Source organism: Lepisma saccharinum, chromosome 17 (genome assembly GCF_977018435.1).
Source record: "Lepisma saccharinum chromosome 17, izLepSacc3.1, whole genome shotgun sequence".
NCBI lineage: Eukaryota > Metazoa > Arthropoda > Insecta > Zygentoma > Lepismatidae > Lepisma > Lepisma saccharinum.
Genome location: NC_139245.1, coordinates 16,255,276 through 16,273,911, shown reverse-complemented (window position 1 = coordinate 16,273,911; position 18,636 = coordinate 16,255,276). Strand labels below are relative to the sequence as shown.

Here is an 18,636-nt window from a genome sequence, read left to right as displayed (position 1 = left end):
ACAAGGAGTGGGAATAAGGCCAAAGGTGAGACCAAGATGTCGGTTGAAAGAGCAGATAGTGGAGAATGTTAGAAGAGGACAAGATTGGAACACCATGGAAAGAGAGGAGTGGTGGAAGACCAGAAAAAAATGGAGAGGCTTCACTTCTATGCCAACCCGGTCAGAGGCAAAAAAAATGGCAAGGATGATGACGATATGTGTAAATAACCAGATTTCATTGGAAAATTTTGTCATTTTCACTTTTATAAAACTGATGTGAAAACTTTGATTCAACCAGGGATTGAACTGCATTCAGCACAATTCCCACACCTTAGGTCTTTATGTAAATTTATGTCCATTCTAATAATAATCAGCAACAAAATTTCAGCAATGTCAACAGTTCACATCAAATACATAATATATTCATATATAGTAAAATAGTGTAATGTAAATTGATCTGTGATGAATGATAAAAATCATATTATTTAGCGTAGCAACTGTCAAGGAACTACTACAAAATATATTTATTGCAATGCTCTAAATACATACAATATTTCATGTAATTCAAGTAAGGACAGTAATATCAATTTAATTATTCCTAAATCACTTCAGATCCAATTGCATATCATATATTATTTTTCATCAACTTACTTTTTTGGTGAAAGACAAGTGCTTCAATCAACCTCCTAAATTTTATCTCAAAGAGTCAACATGAAAGTGTAGAAAAAAAAACTCTACATCTATTTTATAACTGATTGGTTGACTACACTAAATTTAAAATTCCAACAATTCTTTGCAATGTGAAGGTTAAAACATATTGTTCCTACACTCTGTCTAGGGAATATGTGAAGCAAGGCTACACATGATGGTAGAGAAGTGGAGAAAGGAGTGTATGCTGCTGCAAACTGCTGGCAGTTGCAGCATTCTCCTTGCGATCACTGCTTGAGCCCTCTCAAGTCATTGCTTGCACAGAAGACTTGTTTTCGCTCCAGATTCACAGGACAACATGTACATAAATTGTAGGCACAACTACTACATGCAGCATTACAACCATTTTAACCTTCCCATGGACTATGGATACCTACTTTTATGTTTTTCATGCTGCAGTCTCAGACATGAAAATGCTTCGTTTCATAATTTATACCTGAAGAAACCAAGCAAACTTGGAGAAATTTGGGGTAACAAATCTTACAATGTACACTTCTGTTCACAAAAAGTGGCACACTCGTTTTAGTTGAAGTCCAGCTTCGTGGCCAGAAGTACAGCCGAAGTAAGTGTTCGGAAAGCAGCAGTGTTGCTTACTATCAATCAATTTAACCATATGCAGGGAATTTTATGTCTCTCAGACTCAAAGAAAAGGGCTAACGGAAAGATTGCAGCGTAAATATTAATGAACTGGATTTTCCACGTTTTCAATCAAAGTAATGTAAATGTGAAATATTCCTGAAATTTTAAAAAGAACCGCGTTTCTGACGTTCGTGACAAAGTAGTTATCACAATTTGTTACAATGCGAGAGCCCTGGGTACGAATTTGACCTGAGCTTTAGTGTTTTTATCTTCGCGAGTAGCCGAAAATGGAAGAAAAGCATCACTAAATAACAAAAAGGAAAAAACGCAGTTAAGAATAAGCGAGACAGAAATGGTGCTGTTGCAATTCCTGAAAATGATGATGTTATCCTAGTCCAGGAGAAGGCTTGAATAAATAAACTCCTTTCCCATACACTTTGGCAAACAGAATCGCAAAGTTGGCACTGAATATGCGATGGGAAAAATAATAGAAATAGAGGAGGTACCCCCCACATCAGTCATCCAAGCTATTAAAAATAAGTCAATGGTTGTCCTTTCATTTAACTTTAACAGCAAATGGATTTTTGTAAAATAAAAATTGTCGGGCTTTACTTTTTTTACACGTGCACATTGGTTTCGTAATGGAGCACAAAAATAGAATTGTGACTCTCGTAAAATTCTTACCAAATGAATAAATGCCTCCGTAGATTTCAGAATAATGACTTCATTTTGATATAAATAGTTTAAAATAATATAATTTATGTGCGGTTGGTTAAGGAGATTCGTCGTCACATAGCAGAATCTGCTATATTGACGGGAACTAGAGAACAGTAATGATTTAGGGTTGGATACACTAACCTTCCACAAAAGTAAGACTTCCCAACGTCTTCATTAATTTTCATGCACAAGCTTCACTTGTATTCTGTCAGCAATGTGTACAGCATATGAACCCTATCTGATGCGTATTGCTTTCAAATTAATGTAATTAGCGAGAAGCGACATCAAATGTTTCGAGCTGGACAGGAAAAGATTCAATCTTATGGATAAATTATTCAAATAGCTTGGTTTCTTCATTGTGGCTTGTGGCTTTGTAAGCTGAAATCCTAGGTTCGAATCCCCGTGACTCCAAAATATTTTTCTTACCAAATGGGTGCTACATAATGTATTTAATTCTCGTCAAACCAATTGCAGCCTGAAACTTTGTTATTCTTTGCATGCCAATAAGAAAATATGTATTGAAACTATTACTCGTTCAGAGAACGTGACTGTTACTCGAGACTCCTTGAAATTGAGATTTTTTGTTGCTGCTAAGCCTCGATATTTACAAGTGCTAAAATTGAAAATTGTTGTGTGATAAAACACACTGTAAATATTCTCAAGAAGAAAATCACTGAAATTAAATGAGTAAGTTGTGAGGAACATCAGCAGATGTATTTTAAGATGTTCCGTCATTCACGTGTCACTCTCCTCATTTTATAGATAGATAGATATTTACAAGTGACCCACTCGATGAATGCTCGCACCTTAAGAGTTATTTTCAGATGGGAAAGAAAAAAGCCTGGTCCAAATTGTAAAGTCAAGATGTGCGCAGATTCTAGATGTTATTATCAGACACAAACAGAATTAATCAGTAACTACAATTATTTTACCTAAACATCACTCCCGTTCCTGTTTGAGTTGAAGTCCAGATTCGTGGTCGGAAGTACAGCCGAAGTAAGTGTTCGGAAAGCAGCAGTGTTGCTTACTATCAATCAATTTAACCATATGCAGGGAATTTTGTGTCTCTCAGACTCAAAGAAAAGGCCTAACAGAAAGATTGCAGCGTAAATATTAATTAACTGGAATTTCCACGTCTACAATAAAATTAATGTAAATGTGAAATATTCCTGAAATTTAATTTAAAAACAAATGCGTTTTTGACGTTCGTGACAAAGTAGTTATCACAATTCGTTAGAATGCGAGGGCCCCGAGTTTGAATTTAGCCTGAGCATGGGTGTTCTTTTTGAGTCTCTCTTCATAGTCGCAAGTACCCGAAAATGGAAGAAAAGCAACACTAAATAACGAGAAGGAAAAACACGCAATAAGAATAAGCAAGACAGAAATAGTGCTGTTGCAATTACTGAAAATGATGCAAAAAAATCTTTCGGAAATAGTGTTATCCTAGTCCAGCAGAATGCTTCATTGATTGATGGATTGACTGATCTTAGGTATTAAGTCCACTTTATGCACATTAAGGCTAATCGGGACTGGACCTACAGTTTAAACTGGGATCCGAACCACTTGAAGAATGAATAAACTCCTTCCCCATATACTTTGGCAAACAGAATCGCAAAGTTGGCACTGAATATGCGATTGGAGGGGGGTGATATATGTGTGAGTGTGCGTGCGTGCGTGTCTATATATATATATATATAAAAATCAAATAAGGTAAAAGGAAACACTCACCGGACAGTAGAAAAATTCAAAATTTTCGCTAATTTATAGCATCATCGGTGTGAGAAGAAACAGAGTCTTCTGTTTCTTCTCACACTGATGATGCTATAAATTAGCGAAAATTTTGAATTTTTCTACTGTCCGGTGAGTGTTTCCTTTTACCTTATTTGATTTTTACTTAGCCCTTTTGGCCCTCCTTGCTTTTATCCATTATATATATATATATATATATATATATATATATATATATATAAGTAGAAAATAGAGACGAAAGGGGAAGAAGACAATGAACTGCAATGGGGGACTGAAGTTAAACAAAGAATGGAAGAAGGTGTTAGAAAGAGTGGAAAGAACAAGAGCGAAGGAGGAGAGGAGAAGGAAGGATAAGAAAAAAGAGCGTGAGATAAGGAGTCCAACCACGTTCCAGATGAAAGGAAATGTTTATCTAAATCGCCTGTCAGGTGAAACAACAGTTGACAGGAGATGGCCACCTGCTGGAACACCTGGAAAGGAATGTTCCAGATAATCAACTTTCTAATATTCTTGTGTGGGGGAGTTATTTTTGTGTATATATATCTTCCTGTTTTGTACGTACCTTATTTCATTTGTATTTGGTACAGAGTCTGAAGAAGACCTTGCTAGAAGGTTGAAACGTAACTTTTAGTTTGTTTTAGAATAAAATAAATTTCTGCCTTGGTCAGCATATTGGTTTTTTTCTTTCTTTGTTTAAATAGTTCATGAAATTCAATGTATAAAAATCCCTGTAAATCCATTCTATAAGTAATTTAAATAGTCTAATTTGAAGACATTTACTCGAATTACTGTAACAATGCTACTGGCCTAATAAACACGAAAAAAGATCTGTACCTTTTGGTGCCCATCAAAATGATGTTACTAGAAAATAAACTATAGTACATTGTAAATAAAACGCAAAACACACAGAAAGACTGCTTCTGGAAAGGATACACTAACTTGTTTGCAGCAACTTCCACCTCATGTACAAACAGGTTTCCTAACTCGTCCACACATGCGAGTATCACCTGTGTAGGTATATGCGCAAAGGCCAAATCTTGAATCATGCCTTGCATCCCACGAATGAGGGCTCTGTCTTCAGTCTCCCTGTTAACCACGCGAACCATTCCTGCTGGATTCTTCCCAGCTAAATAATCACGAAAGTATGTCCATTACAGAGAGAGAAAAACAAATTATATAAAAATACATCCACAATGTAAATATGTATTTCAAATAAAAACCTACAAATTTGGTACTGTAGTAGTATCTGCTGCTTCTTTAACCAATTCATATTCTGTTAAAAAGTACGAGCTAGTTGATACCAATAGTATTAGCAGGAGTTCCCAAACTGGTCCGTTTCATGCCACCCTTAGTGTTTCAAGATTTTCCCGCAGATCCCAAGTCATAATGTAGGCCTATATAATACTTGCAACCCTCAGTGTGATTAGGATGCTTACCTTAAGTTTAAAAATAAACACATATTTCCAATTCAGATATATTTTATATGTAAAAAAGTACTAAATAAGCATATATTTGAAACAATCATAATTTCACTGGTATAAGCCATTGCTGTAAAAAGGCAGATCATCGCAACTACTGTAGTTCAAAATTATTATATAATGTTAAGATGTACCACATGGCAAAATATTCCATTTTGACACACCAAGCTCTTGCTTCCAAATATTATTATATTCCCTTATTTGTGAAAATAAACAAACAGTAATATATATTGCAATGGTGTTTGTAATCATTCATTGTTTCAACCAATAAACATTGGTCTTGCGAAGTAGTAGAAAATTCTACAGGTAAAAATCACATGGTAAAGATTAAAAAAGTAACAAGAAGAAAAGTTAGTCACCATCATTTGCAGTGAAAGTTTTATTGACAATCAGCTTCACTCTAAATTAAGAAAACCAATGTTTATTGGTTGAAAGGTTAAGCAAGACACATTGTTTAAATTTCACTTTAACAAATTAGTGATGGAAGTGCAATATGGAAGAATCTCAAATTCTCTTACATGATACGCAATCAGAATATTCAAATTCAAGAATCCAGTTGTCTCTCGGGTTCCACAAAAATGCAATGTCACTAGGGTCAAGTAAACACCTTGATTGATTTTGTTTCTTTTTACATTACCTTGCGAAAATGCAACCCTGCATGTACTACGTGGAAGAGAGATTGACATTTGAATGCTTTCAACAAAAAGGTCAGTCCTTACACCCCTCCTGGTTTGATTTGGTGTATTTTAAGTCCACTTTATGCACTGTAAGGCTAATCGGGACTGGACCTACAGTTTAAAGTGGGATCCGAACCACTATGTGCCTCCACCGGAAATCGAACCCGAGACCCCTTGATTACAAGGCGACAACGCTACCACACCCCTCCTGGGTAAGGCATAATGTTTGTAGCGTTTGTATCCTCCAACTACTTCATTAATTCGTCATTCATCTCTCCGTATTCATGATCAAGCAAGAGGAGTAGAAATACTATGTACATTAACTAGGGCTAGGCTGGTCGAGAATACTCGTACAATTCACAAAATGCCAATACTAAACAATGAATGTCTGATGAAGAGAGCGTGTTCTGAAATGTCACAACACAAACTATGCTTCTTTGCTTGCAACAGCCGTAAACTACACGAGAAATAATTAAATAATGTAACAATATAACATAGTTATTGCTTGTTTAAGTGCACTTAATGTACAGAATGGCTAATACAATCTGGTCCTACAGTTTAAAGTTGGATCCAAACCACTGTGACATGTGCCTCCAGCAGGTATCAAACCCAGGACAAAATTGATTACAAGGTGACCATGTTATCACTACACCATGGAGAACGACCAAAATTATAATATATTACTGATGTAATATTAAGTGGTACAAGTAATTGTTTCTGTACTGCTCTGATGTAAAATAACATAAATGTTATTAAAAATCATAATTACTTACAAGCTTCTTTAACACTAAATGCAAGGCCGAATTTTGCATTTCCGGGAGGCTAGGGGCTCACACACACAAAAGGGGTGTGTATCAATTTGATATACATGGCAGCTCAAGTGTTAATGCATGTGGGATACACTGAAATTGTAGTAATCACTAACCTTTAATGCCATAGGCAAGATACTTTCCCGAAATATGCACAGCAACAAGATGGCCCAGGTAGACTCTATGCTCCCAGCCGAAGTCCACAATGTTCTTCAATTTGACTTTTGAACTTCCGGTGGTGTGGTTACCAGACCTCGGAAGGATTTTCACATCCGTACAGTGAACCTCGAAACTGCTATTGTCATCAGCATCTCTGAACTGACTGCACATAAAATAATGTTTACGTAAGTAATTTAGCTTTGTAAAAGACATTATTCACACATACACACATATACACAATGCTATAGTCCCAAAATTTTCACAGAATATAGTGTTCATCAAATATATAATCACTTAAACTGTACAAAAAAAAAAAAGCCATTGATAATAGAATTCTGATGATATACTCAAAACTGGTAGTGGACTACCTCTCTCTGCATAACGGATATCTTTAGATACAATTACACACGCTATCTTTAAAATAAAAGCCATGAAACTTTCATGATTGCATTTAAATGTAAAAGATAAAATAGTATTTTAGAGGCTACAGTACAGCATTGTATTTTATTTTCTTGTCGATATTGTTTTCTTCTGTGGCCGTTTCTACATGTCTACTGAAAAATACTCTGAAATGCCTCATTTGTTATGTCGCCACATTTGTCACTAGAATGTTTTGCATATACTCTTCATTTATTAGCATTTGCAGTCACATCTCCACATATTTCTGAGGCTAAAACTGATCAACTGGTGGACCTTCTCAACATTCTGTTCCCGATTACATGAAACCAGAAGTACTTGACCGTAATAAGCCCAATGGCATAAGAACGAAACGAAAGTAGAAGGCATATGCATCTAATGAGCAGAGAACGGATTTATTTGTAAATACATATTTGTGTGTGAAGCAGTAACCAATTATTTTTGGTATTATCTTTGCGTATCATGGCATGTAGACTCAAAAATTCAGTTTTATTTTCCATATTATGTTTCTTTGCTTCATAGTTTACATATTTTCATTAGTTTTACATATTACTTCCATATTTCTCAACATATACTCCACATTCGCGCAATAACTATACACGTCCCAGTTTGACCGAAAGAGTTTGGTTAATTTCTTGCGAAAAAACTGACAAAGTCTGAAGCGATGTTAAACAAACAAATACAAGTTTTCTGTCATCCGAGCAATAACATTTTTTTTTTCAATTTTACACTCCCCAACTGTGTCTGCTTTTGCTATTGTAAAATACTTGAAATAACTGTTTATTTGCAATTGTCAATGGAGATTGAGGGCTCAAGCATCAGCTCTTGCTTGTTACAAATGTTATTACGTTATTTTGGCAACATTGGAAGAGAGTCCCACGCTGAGCAGCCGTTGCTAATCCGACAACAGCGCCAGAAGCAACAATTTTGTAGCAGACGTACGGATTCGCTTCTGGTTTCTCTTCAAGACAGTCATAGTAATAGTTACAATGCATAGACTAGTTTCTGTAGCTTGTGTAGAGTCTTACATTAATAAAAAGGTAAATCTTTACAATTTTAAGTCCATATTTAACTCCATATTTTGATGAAAATAACTAAATATGTATTTATATTAGGGATGGGACAGATTAATCGGTACTCTATCGGTATCAGCCGATATAGGCATATCGGTGTATCAGTTTATCGGTAAAATTACCGATTATTTTACCGATCCGATATATCGATAAATATATGATAATTTAGTGCAAAATTCTGCTTTTTTGTTGTAATTTTTATGGATAATCTCCGTGCCGTACTTTCTAAAAAAGTAAATGTCTAAATATGCAATTTCTTTTTCACTGCAGTCACCTTGAAACACACATTTATTAAGGAGGTCAATGAACCTTTCAGGTTCTTCAAGGACCATTTCTAATTTTATATCAGATCGGTAGAATATCGGTTATCGGTAAATTTTATATCTGTACTTTATCGGTATCGGTCAAAATTTCATATCGGTCCATCCCTAATTTATATATTTAGCACACTTTTACTACATATAAATCAGTTCCCTGCCAATGAGGAAGGTTAATCAGAGGGTGTACGATGTTTATACAACAGTGTGTATGTATAACCAAAGAAAGAATAGCAACATTTGTTTTAAACCCACAGTGAGCCTGATCATGGACTGAACCTGCAGTTTAAAGAACGATACAAATGTCTGAAATGTGTAAGCAACGAGAATCAAACCCAGGTAACATTGATTATCATACTGAGGAGGGTGAAAAGAATCAGACTGTTTGCACTTTTTGACTCTCTTTGCACTCACACATCTAGCTTGTTACAAAGTGCCGCAATGAGTCATCTATTTCACTGAATTGGTAACAAGTAGCGTATCTGCACTACGTTCTGGAGAGATGTACAGTGTGGTGTATGGTCATGTAGTGCATCCTACCCAATCAATGAACGTTGAAAGCAGCAGGTAGACATTTGCAGAATCTTCTGAACTTGAATATCACTAATCTTGGGCACAGTGTCTACTTGGTATAACACAATTTCTGACACTAGGATGCACCTGCACTACACATAGTGTCAAAAAGTGCAGTGAACTAGATTGGACTATTACTGACAGCATCAAAATAAAGGTAACACAATCTTAGTTTAGATAAATGTGCATTCTAAACATAGATCTGTCAAATTACATAGGGAAACCAAATTTATGGACCATACATCACACCTTGTGCCAACATGTCACACGTGTACTATACTTGCCTCTAGCTTTGACATATCAAGAAGCAGCGGCGGCGCCAGGATTAATCATCTAGGGGTGCTGAGGGGGTGGGGAAAGAAATTTAGGGGGTGCGATGCTGAAAATAAAGAAAACATGAAACACACATGCAACCTTTCAAAACTGGGGAAGCAAGGTGCCAACACTGGGGATGGGAGGCAAGGACAGCTTACTTTCCCTTGGTAGATAAGGTTTAGCATAGTGCGGGGGCAAAAATAGCAAAAAGCTGGGAGACTACAGAGATACTACAAAATACATAGTACCTTCCGTCTGCTACTTCAGGACAAAACGCGAAGTGCACAGCAACTTCTTCTTCGTTAAAATCCCTTCTGCCGCACTATCCCCCAAAAACGAACTGTAAAATTTCTTCGTGAACATTGGGCATCTTCCAAACAGTTTTTGTTAAAAAAAAAAATAAAAAAAAGCCTGAACTGGTACGTTTACTAGACATGTTACGTGGAGCAAATACATAGAACGTGTTAACAAGAAAACCACCCTTCACATTACAACTCGCATTAACTACAATTTCCCGATACCTTACCTTTGAAAGCAGCTGAAATTTTTGCTTCAGTGCGAGGAAGAACAAGCAGCAGGAAAATAAACAACTCACATTAAGCTATAGACAATTATCGAAAACTAAACAGACCTCTTGAAGAAACAAACGAAGGAATATTCATAACAATAATGCTGACGAAAGGGCCGCTGCTCTTTATAGAGGTTGCCACCAGTTTAGGAAAGTATGTGTATCGGCATCTCTTTCAGTGCTTGCCTGTTGCAATAATAACGGTCTTACTTCAGTACTTAACATTCGGCGCTCAATATGACGACATGACATAATATTACACTCTAAGGGTTAGTGTTTTTAGTTGAACGCAGGGGTTGCTGAAGGGGGTGCGGAAGAAAATTAATGGGTGCGCAAGCACCCCCTTGTGCCCCCCCCCCCTGGAATTTTTGTGGGGCAACAAATGAAGCAGGCTCACAAATCTGATAGAAACAGTCCCAAAGTAGGCCCCAACCCCCTATTAAGGCTGACCAAGAAAAATTAGTAATTTAACTGCATCCAAGAGGTACAATTACAACACTGTTATAGATCAAAAAGTCAGAAGTCTCCATATAACAGAATCCAGATGAATCAACCTCTATAGAGAACACCTTGTAATTTTAAGAAAGAGCCAGACATTTGATCTTCAATAAATGAACACCAGCTTTTTTGTTTTCTTCTGGTATAAACTGATTCACATGAATATTACATAAAATTAGCAGTGGACATTTTAAGGGCATTATCAGACGAGAAGTATCAAAAACTTGCAAGGCGTACTCACAGTACTTGGGAATGTGGCACAAGTTTAGCATTTTTCCCAACTGACTGCATGATTAAGTTCCTGAAGTCCACCTGTAATGAAAAAAAGATATACATATATCATTCTATATTCTATATGGAAACCTAACATATTATCATTACGATAAATATCAAATCTGCTACACATGAATGTCAAAAAATTGTGACAATTTTTTTCCAACTATTTTTCTTACAACACCTTTTAGGTAAGGGGATATTTCACCGAATATATTGAAGGGTGCAAAATAGCCTTAACCCATTTGCATCATATGACGAGCAGGACTCACATGAACCTGTTATGACACATAAGTCGTATGAATGTGATGTTTGAAATTCCCTCAGTGTGGCGCCATTCTGTGTGTTTGTGTTCAGTAAGGAAAAAAAACAAAACATTTCTTTATTGTATGCAGCTCTCCTCAGCTGCCATTACAGCATCAAAACGATCGTTTGTTGATGATGAAGAGGGACTTAGAAACCTTCTACACAGTGTTTTAGATAGTTCTTCGGAGGACAGTGATGTGTGTGATGATGGAACCGAGTCTGAAGTAAGTTTTGGTGCTACATCTTAGTAATTCTGATGGTGAAAGTAGTGGAGAATGTGACATGAATAGTTGTGACTTGCCCGGCCCTTCATCAAAACGTGTTCGTGCTACAACACAGAAAAAACAGAGCGACTGGACTTGGGCAAAAACTGATAATCCTGTTGTCTACTTATTTGGAGTTTGTGAAGACTTGTTGCAGAAATATGAGACAGAGTTGCCAACTGAACATTCAATATTTTTGGAATACATTGAACCTTTATTTCGACCTTTATTATTGCCAACGAGACAAATACTTATGCAAGAAAACAATTGAACAATCCCAACAGAAAAAGTTTGAAAGATGATGACAAATGGTTTGACACTTCAGCAGATGAAATAAAGGCATATTTTGCATTAGTTATTCTCATGTCTCAGGTGAGAAAATCAAACATTCAGTTGTATTGCAGCAAAAATAGGTGTATTGACATGCCCATTTTTCGGGAAACAATGAGTAGGGAAAGGTTCAAACTATTTCACGATTCTTACATATCACCCATGACAGAAATACTGATCAAAATAACAAACTAAAAAAAATTAGGCCTATCATACAACACTTCTCTGCCCAATTTTCTGAGTTATATTTCCCTTCTGAGGATATAGCTTTCCATGAAAGTCTCATTAAATTCAGGGGTCGTCTTTCGTATGTACAGTGCAATAGGTCTAAAGGTTCAAGGTTTGGAATCAAATTATTTTGTGAATCCAATTCAGGCTATTGCCTGTATTTCAAAATGTATGTGGGTGATGATGTGACAGATCCAAGCCTTCCAGCAAGTACCGATGTAGTACTTAACATGTGTGAACCATTGTTAGGGGTCGAACATCAAGAGAAGAGGTCACAAAATCCAAGTGTGCCCTTGAATACCAGAAAGGGATGGGAGTTGTATATTTGCAAGACTAAGTGACAGCCTTGTTTCCCATCATGAGAAGGACAGTGAAGGGGTATAGAAAGATATTTTTCTACCTTCTAGATATGTGTCTTTTCAACTCCTTCATTGTGTACCACAAAATTACTGCAAAGAAGACAGGCTACAGTGAATTCAGAATCAGCATTGCAAAGCAGCTCTTGGAGAATGTACAGTTGCCAGAGTACGCTCTTCGAGGTCGACCTTCAGCCAGCAACACCCCCATGAGATTGCAAGCAAAAGCATGGTCCCACTTTCCAATGCCCCCCCACACACACACACACAGAAAAAAATGTAACCAAAAGGTCTGTTGTATGCTACAGTAGAGGTAAAAGGAGCGAAAATGCTTGGCAGTGCAAAAAGTGTGGTGTTGCTCTTCACTTAGAAGAATGTTTTGAGGTCTACCACACTCAACAATCCTATTAGGAATAACAAATTGGTAAGATAAGGCTTTCAATACCATGTATGCAACATTTAAAAAAAGTAAGAATAATAATCAGTTGATTTTATATAGGCAATTTATTTTAATTTATTTTTGTGTTCCAAACTGCCACACTACGGAATTTAAATACGATTTCTTGGTCAACTCTGAAGGTATTTAAACATGACGTCAATGGGTTAAGTGCCGACGCACACAAAAATTTTAATTCATTCATTCTTACAATCCTGAAAGCTTTTACACAACATTGGGGGTGTGGTAAGCTAAATCAATTACATAACTCTTATCATAATTATACAGAGCACTTCCTACATGTCTAAGCCCATACTCAAGAGACGTTCTAAGTACTTACTTCTTTTTGTCCAGAATACTTTTCCAATCACATTTTTGCATTTTTATGGGAGTAAGTTAGCAAAGTCACATTTGATGTTCCTAGCAATCTAATTATGTTCTTACATATGCATACGTTGTTACCATTTATGTTTCAGTAAGTTAGATTGCCTTAATATTTTTCCATTTCCTTCACCTCTCTCATGTCTGTACAGCATTTTCCAAGTGAAAATGGATGCTTCAGACACTTCAGACTTACAAATACAACACTACAAGTATAAACTTGCTCAACATACTTTTCTTCTATAATTTCTCACAAATTAACACTTTCTATATAAAGTGCACAAATTATTTTCTCCAAACTTCAAACTCACTTTTCCAATGTTCTAGAAGCATTCCTTATACTGTTGCACAACTTGTAAATATCAATACTCAATCAGACCCATGACAAACAATTTCACAAATCTAAACTTATTTTAAATATTCACTCTGTGCATAAAGTGGTCACGGTGGCTCAGTCGGTAACGTGTCTGACAACCATGCTCAAGGTCCTGGGTTCGATCCCAGACCGGTTCAAATCTGGGAACTTTTCTAACGTTGGAAGTGGCCCCGGCGCCCAACCAGCGACGAATGACATGGGTACCTGGGGGAAACCCTGGGGGGGAGGGGGGGTAAAGGCAGTCAGGGGCATGATGCTCACCACATCACCCCCACTCATGACCGGATCAAGAAAGTGTGGGGCGTTACCCCCACACCCCCTATACACCTTCATGCCTTGGTGCTAAGCACAGGGGAGCACTTTACCTTTTTTTTAAACTCTTAAATATACTAGGTGTGCCTCTTCATCCAAACTGGATGAAAGTGTGAACGTCACCGACACCTCCACATACTAACAAAATAATGTTACCTCCCAGTGCAGGCACATAGCGGTTCGGATCCCACTTTAAACTGTATGTCCAGTCCGGATTAGCTTTACTGTACATAAAGTGGACTTCAAACACCAAATCAATCCAAAAAAAAATAATGTTACCGCAGGAACTGTAGCTTTCCTGGCTACGTGATTCGAACAAGTGTTCTCAGGTTACCAGCCAGGTTAAATTGGAGTTAGCTTCCAACTTTTTGAGGGTATACATTGCTCTCATCTTCAGGGAATGTAGAAATGGAGACCAGTGTAGGTTAATATACACGACTATAATGTGGCAGAGGAATGTGGCCAATAGGAAGAGTCCAAACTCATTCACATTATAGTCACGTATATTAACCTACACTGGTCTCCATTTCTACATTCCCTGAAGATAAGAGCAATGTATACCCTCGAAACATTGAAAGCTAACTCCAATTTAACCTGGCTGGTAACCCGAGAACACTTGTTCGAATGGTACCCTGTCAAGACATTTGACACAAATTCTTTCAGAATCCTTGTAGGAAAGCCAGTATGTGTGTTAATTGGTAAAGGCAAAATTACGAACTTTGTAGGATGTCAGGATGATACGTTGAAACTAAAATTGTGGGTGCATTAGCAGTTAGGCTATTTACACCCATTGCATTACATGGCATAAAGGTCCACACACAAATTAAAATCACCATTTGTCTTTGAGGACTAAAATCTTCTTACCTAGGCTAAAAGCTGAGGCAATAAAGGGGTGCCAAGCACAAATAAGGACACAACACAGACCTACAGAGAATTACACCGGCTGGGAGTCTCCCAGACAAACTTTGTTATTTCACAGAATATTCCTTATCATCATCTTTTAGTATTCATTTGCCAAGTGAAGAAAATAGTTACTGCACACCAAACAATTTCACAATATTATTTCGAAGACTCGTTAAAGACTATTCATTGTTTAAGTATATGGGAGGAGAGAGAAATAGAAAGTTTAAACACATTGTTCCACACAAAAGCTGCAGAAAAGAAAATGGAAACAAAGGCACTGTTGTGTCGAAGTCTCGAGACTTTTTTATTTCTCTCCCTCCAATTTAGGAAAGTTTACAGTTGATATCGGCTCTCGGAAATGTCTTATTGCGAAGTAAAGTATGTCTGTTACCTTAGCATGTTACTTCACTGTGAAGGAACAGCCCAAAGGCTTTGCACAAGTAAATAAAGCACCCACAATGACTTTCCACAACAGCAGCTGTAATTTTATGTAGTTAGGTTAGGATTGATACTGATAGTTATTTTCGGCGTGTTTTTCGCTATTCTAGTGTACATACAAACAGATTTGGAGCAATTTTACAATACCGGATAATTCCCCGATTTCGTTCATATTTCGTATACTCAATAATTTAGGGTTCCTAATCACGAAACTGCAGTTAATATTTGACGGTCAAATGCAAGGGGGTCCATGTTTGCAACCGACAATGTATGATTGCTCATTATTTACCGAAAGATTTTGTTTGGTTTGTGAGATTATGCAAAATAATGAACAATCATGCATTGTCGGTTGCTATCATGGACCCCCTTTTTTGGAGCAATTTTACAATACCGGATAATTCCCCGATTTCGTTCATATTTCGTATACTCAATAATTTAGGGTTCCTAATCACGAAACTGCAGTTAATATTTGACGGTCAAATGCAAGGGGGTCCATGATTGCAACCGACAATGTATGATTGCTCATTATTTACAGAAAGATTTTGTTTGGTTTGTGAGGTTATGCAAAATAATGAACAATCGTGCATTGTCGGTTGCTATCATGGACCCCCCCTTTCTTTTTTAAATTCCACACATGACCGCCAAATAATAAGTGCAGATTCGTGATTAGGAGCCCTAAATTATTGAGTATCCGAAATATGAACTAAATCGGGGAATTATCCGGTATTGTAAAATCTTACCATAGTTTTTACTAACAAAAAGCTGTGAAAGTACTCCAAAATTGCAGGTTTTAACTTACGTGGGGCATTCTTTTGGGTATAAATTGACAATACCAGAAGTATCTCCAATTACTTTCAAATTTGGCATAGTCACTAATTTTGGCCTCTTAATCACGAATCTGCAGTTAAAATTGGGGTGTCACGTCTAGAAATCGCAAAATCACCTTCTCAATTATCGCTATGCTTCTCCATAAACTAACATGGAAATGATATGAAGAAGTCTTCCTTCCCGCACAACAGTCTTGCTGCCAATGTTGCTCAAGTGTTGTGCAATAAGTGAGAGCGTTGATTTAGATAGATTTATTTCCTGTAAGAACTATACATGTGACACTAATTACAAGATTGGTATAGGAAACGTCATATAACATTTCAATGTATTATACATTACTAATACAAAATGTAGATAACAATTGATAATTAATCAAATTTGATTTGAAAAAATTCCACAGCCGAATAAAAACAATGATATATAAGCATACTTTTAAGTTGATTTTTAAATATGTTCAGTCTTTTAATTTCTTAGGCAAATGGTTGTACAATTTATATCCATGAAAGTAACACTCTTATTAAAATTAGATGTCCTGTGGCTTTCATAATGAATGTCATCTTTCTTCCTCATTCCATACGAATGTACACTACTACTTGGTTTAAGGTTGAAAATATTTTTCTTCAGAAATATTAATGCTTCATATATATACAAACATGGCAATTTTAAAATCTTTAGGCTTCTAAACCCCTGCCTACACGATTCACGATAATTGGCACAGATTATTATTCTAACGACTCTTTTTTGTAAGATAAACAACTGTTTGGCACAAGGTGTATTTCCCCAAAACATAATCCCACATCTTAATCTTAAGCGAAAATTTGCATGATAAGCCGTTAGAACGGTTTCTTTACTACATATTTTGCTTAATACCTTAAGTCCATAAAAGACTGAGCTTAGTTTGGAGAGTAATACATCAGTATGAGTATTCCATTTCATATTTTCATCAACAACACCACCTAAAAATTTTGTATGTTGTACACAATTAATAATATCATTTATTTATTTTTAGTATAGGTTTGGGACAATTTATCTTTTGTAGATTGTGGAATAGTATATAGGCAGTTTTTGATCTATTCAAAATTAGCTTATTTTCAATACACCATTGTGTCAAGTCGGTTAGTACTTTATTAGTTATAATTTCCAATTGGCACATGTCACCATGCTTAGTTATGATATTAGTATCGTCAGCAAAGAGAATTATATTGGAGTTGTTAATATTAGCTGGAAGATCATTAATAAAGATAAGAAAAACTAAGTGTCCCAAAATGGAACCATGGGGTACACCATGTTTTAAAGGCAAAACATTTGAATGATAATGACTAGCATTATGAGTAGAGCCCGGAAGTTCAGGCATTTATTTTCGTTAAAATAGGCAGGCAAAAAGGCATTTCTAATGTGGTAAATAGGCACTAAAAATGAAAAAAAAAGGCAAAATAAACCGAAAAAAGGCACATTTAGAAGTCGCTTACTTTTATCTATAATTTCTGGCAAAATGTTAAAATCTAAATTGGGAAGAGCATTTCAATTTTCTCCGTCTTGATTGCCCATAACTACAAGGTGCTTTTTAAGTTCTCAACATTCATTGATAGTAGTCTGTCAGAGAGAATGTTTTTCATAATAGAAAATGATCTTTCTACTTCGACAGAAGTTATTGGAGCATACATATAACAAGCTAATGTAGCTGGACTCATTTTGGTAACAGCATTTTCACCTTTTAGAATATCACAAATTGTTTTCAATTGTTTCAAGTCCTCATTTGCACCCACTACCCGTTAGCACTTTTCCGCAACAGCTCACCCCTTTTCTCCTGGCACTTCATCATCTGCTGCATAGATTCCACGAAGATTTTCATGGATGCTATAATTGTAATTGTCTCTGGCAATGCACCATAATGTGCAAAAGTAAACTTGAATAGCACAGGAGTTTTTTCACTTCACGAATTGAAGCCGCTTCATTTTCTGGAAGGGCATCGATCACCTCACTGATTTTTTGAAGGTTGTTAGCATAATATATAGCTGCTGATATCCAGGTTCCCTATCTCGTCAAGACTGGTTGCTGAGATAAACTAAGCTCAATCGCAACTTCCTGAAATTTTCAGGTTCGAGAGGGAGATTTCAGAAATATTTTCTTTGTGTTCGAAATCAACCTGTCCACTGTCCAGCAGTCAATCATGCACAAGAAATGTTAACCGAAAGGCAATATCCTGACTCAGCATGAAATACCTTTTTCTCACACTTTTCTCCTTCAGCAATGTTGAAACATGCGTGAGTTCAATATTACTTAAATAAGGCGAAAATTATTCACATAATAAACGGAAGAAAAATAAATGCCAACAACGTTTTTGGGAGAAAAATAATTTATATACACATTATTTTTTTAAAAAATGTCAAATTTCATGGAAAAAGGCAAAAAAAGGCATTATAATTAAAAATAGGCAGTGGGGTCCCAAATAGGCAAAATTAAAAGGCTTCCAAAACATTCGAAACAACATAAGAAACGTATATCCGGAAAAATTTTATCAATATATGCAGTAGATAAAAAGAGGCATTTTGCCAAACTTCCAGGCTCTAATTATGAGTAACTTCAACAT

The 18,636-nt window shown here is 36.3% G+C and overlaps 1 protein-coding gene across 2 annotated transcripts in view; it reads right to left on the bottom strand.

Annotated features, from left to right (window-relative positions):
• The window catches only part of Ge-1 (Enhancer of mRNA-decapping protein 4 homolog Ge-1), an 87,329-nt gene that overhangs the window by 59,451 nt on the left and 9,242 nt on the right, over positions 1-18,636 (bottom strand). For both annotated transcript variants that reach the window (XM_083139014.1, XM_083139016.1), the window contains exons 2-4: positions 10,858-10,928; positions 6,813-7,018; positions 4,666-4,858 (exon numbers count right to left, since the gene is read on the bottom strand). In XM_083139014.1, coding sequence (XP_082995140.1) covers positions 4,666-4,858; positions 6,813-7,018; positions 10,858-10,907 — 449 coding nt within the window. In that variant the 5' untranslated portion in view covers positions 10,908-10,928. The remainder of the gene's footprint in view (positions 1-4,665; positions 4,859-6,812; positions 7,019-10,857; positions 10,929-18,636) is intronic.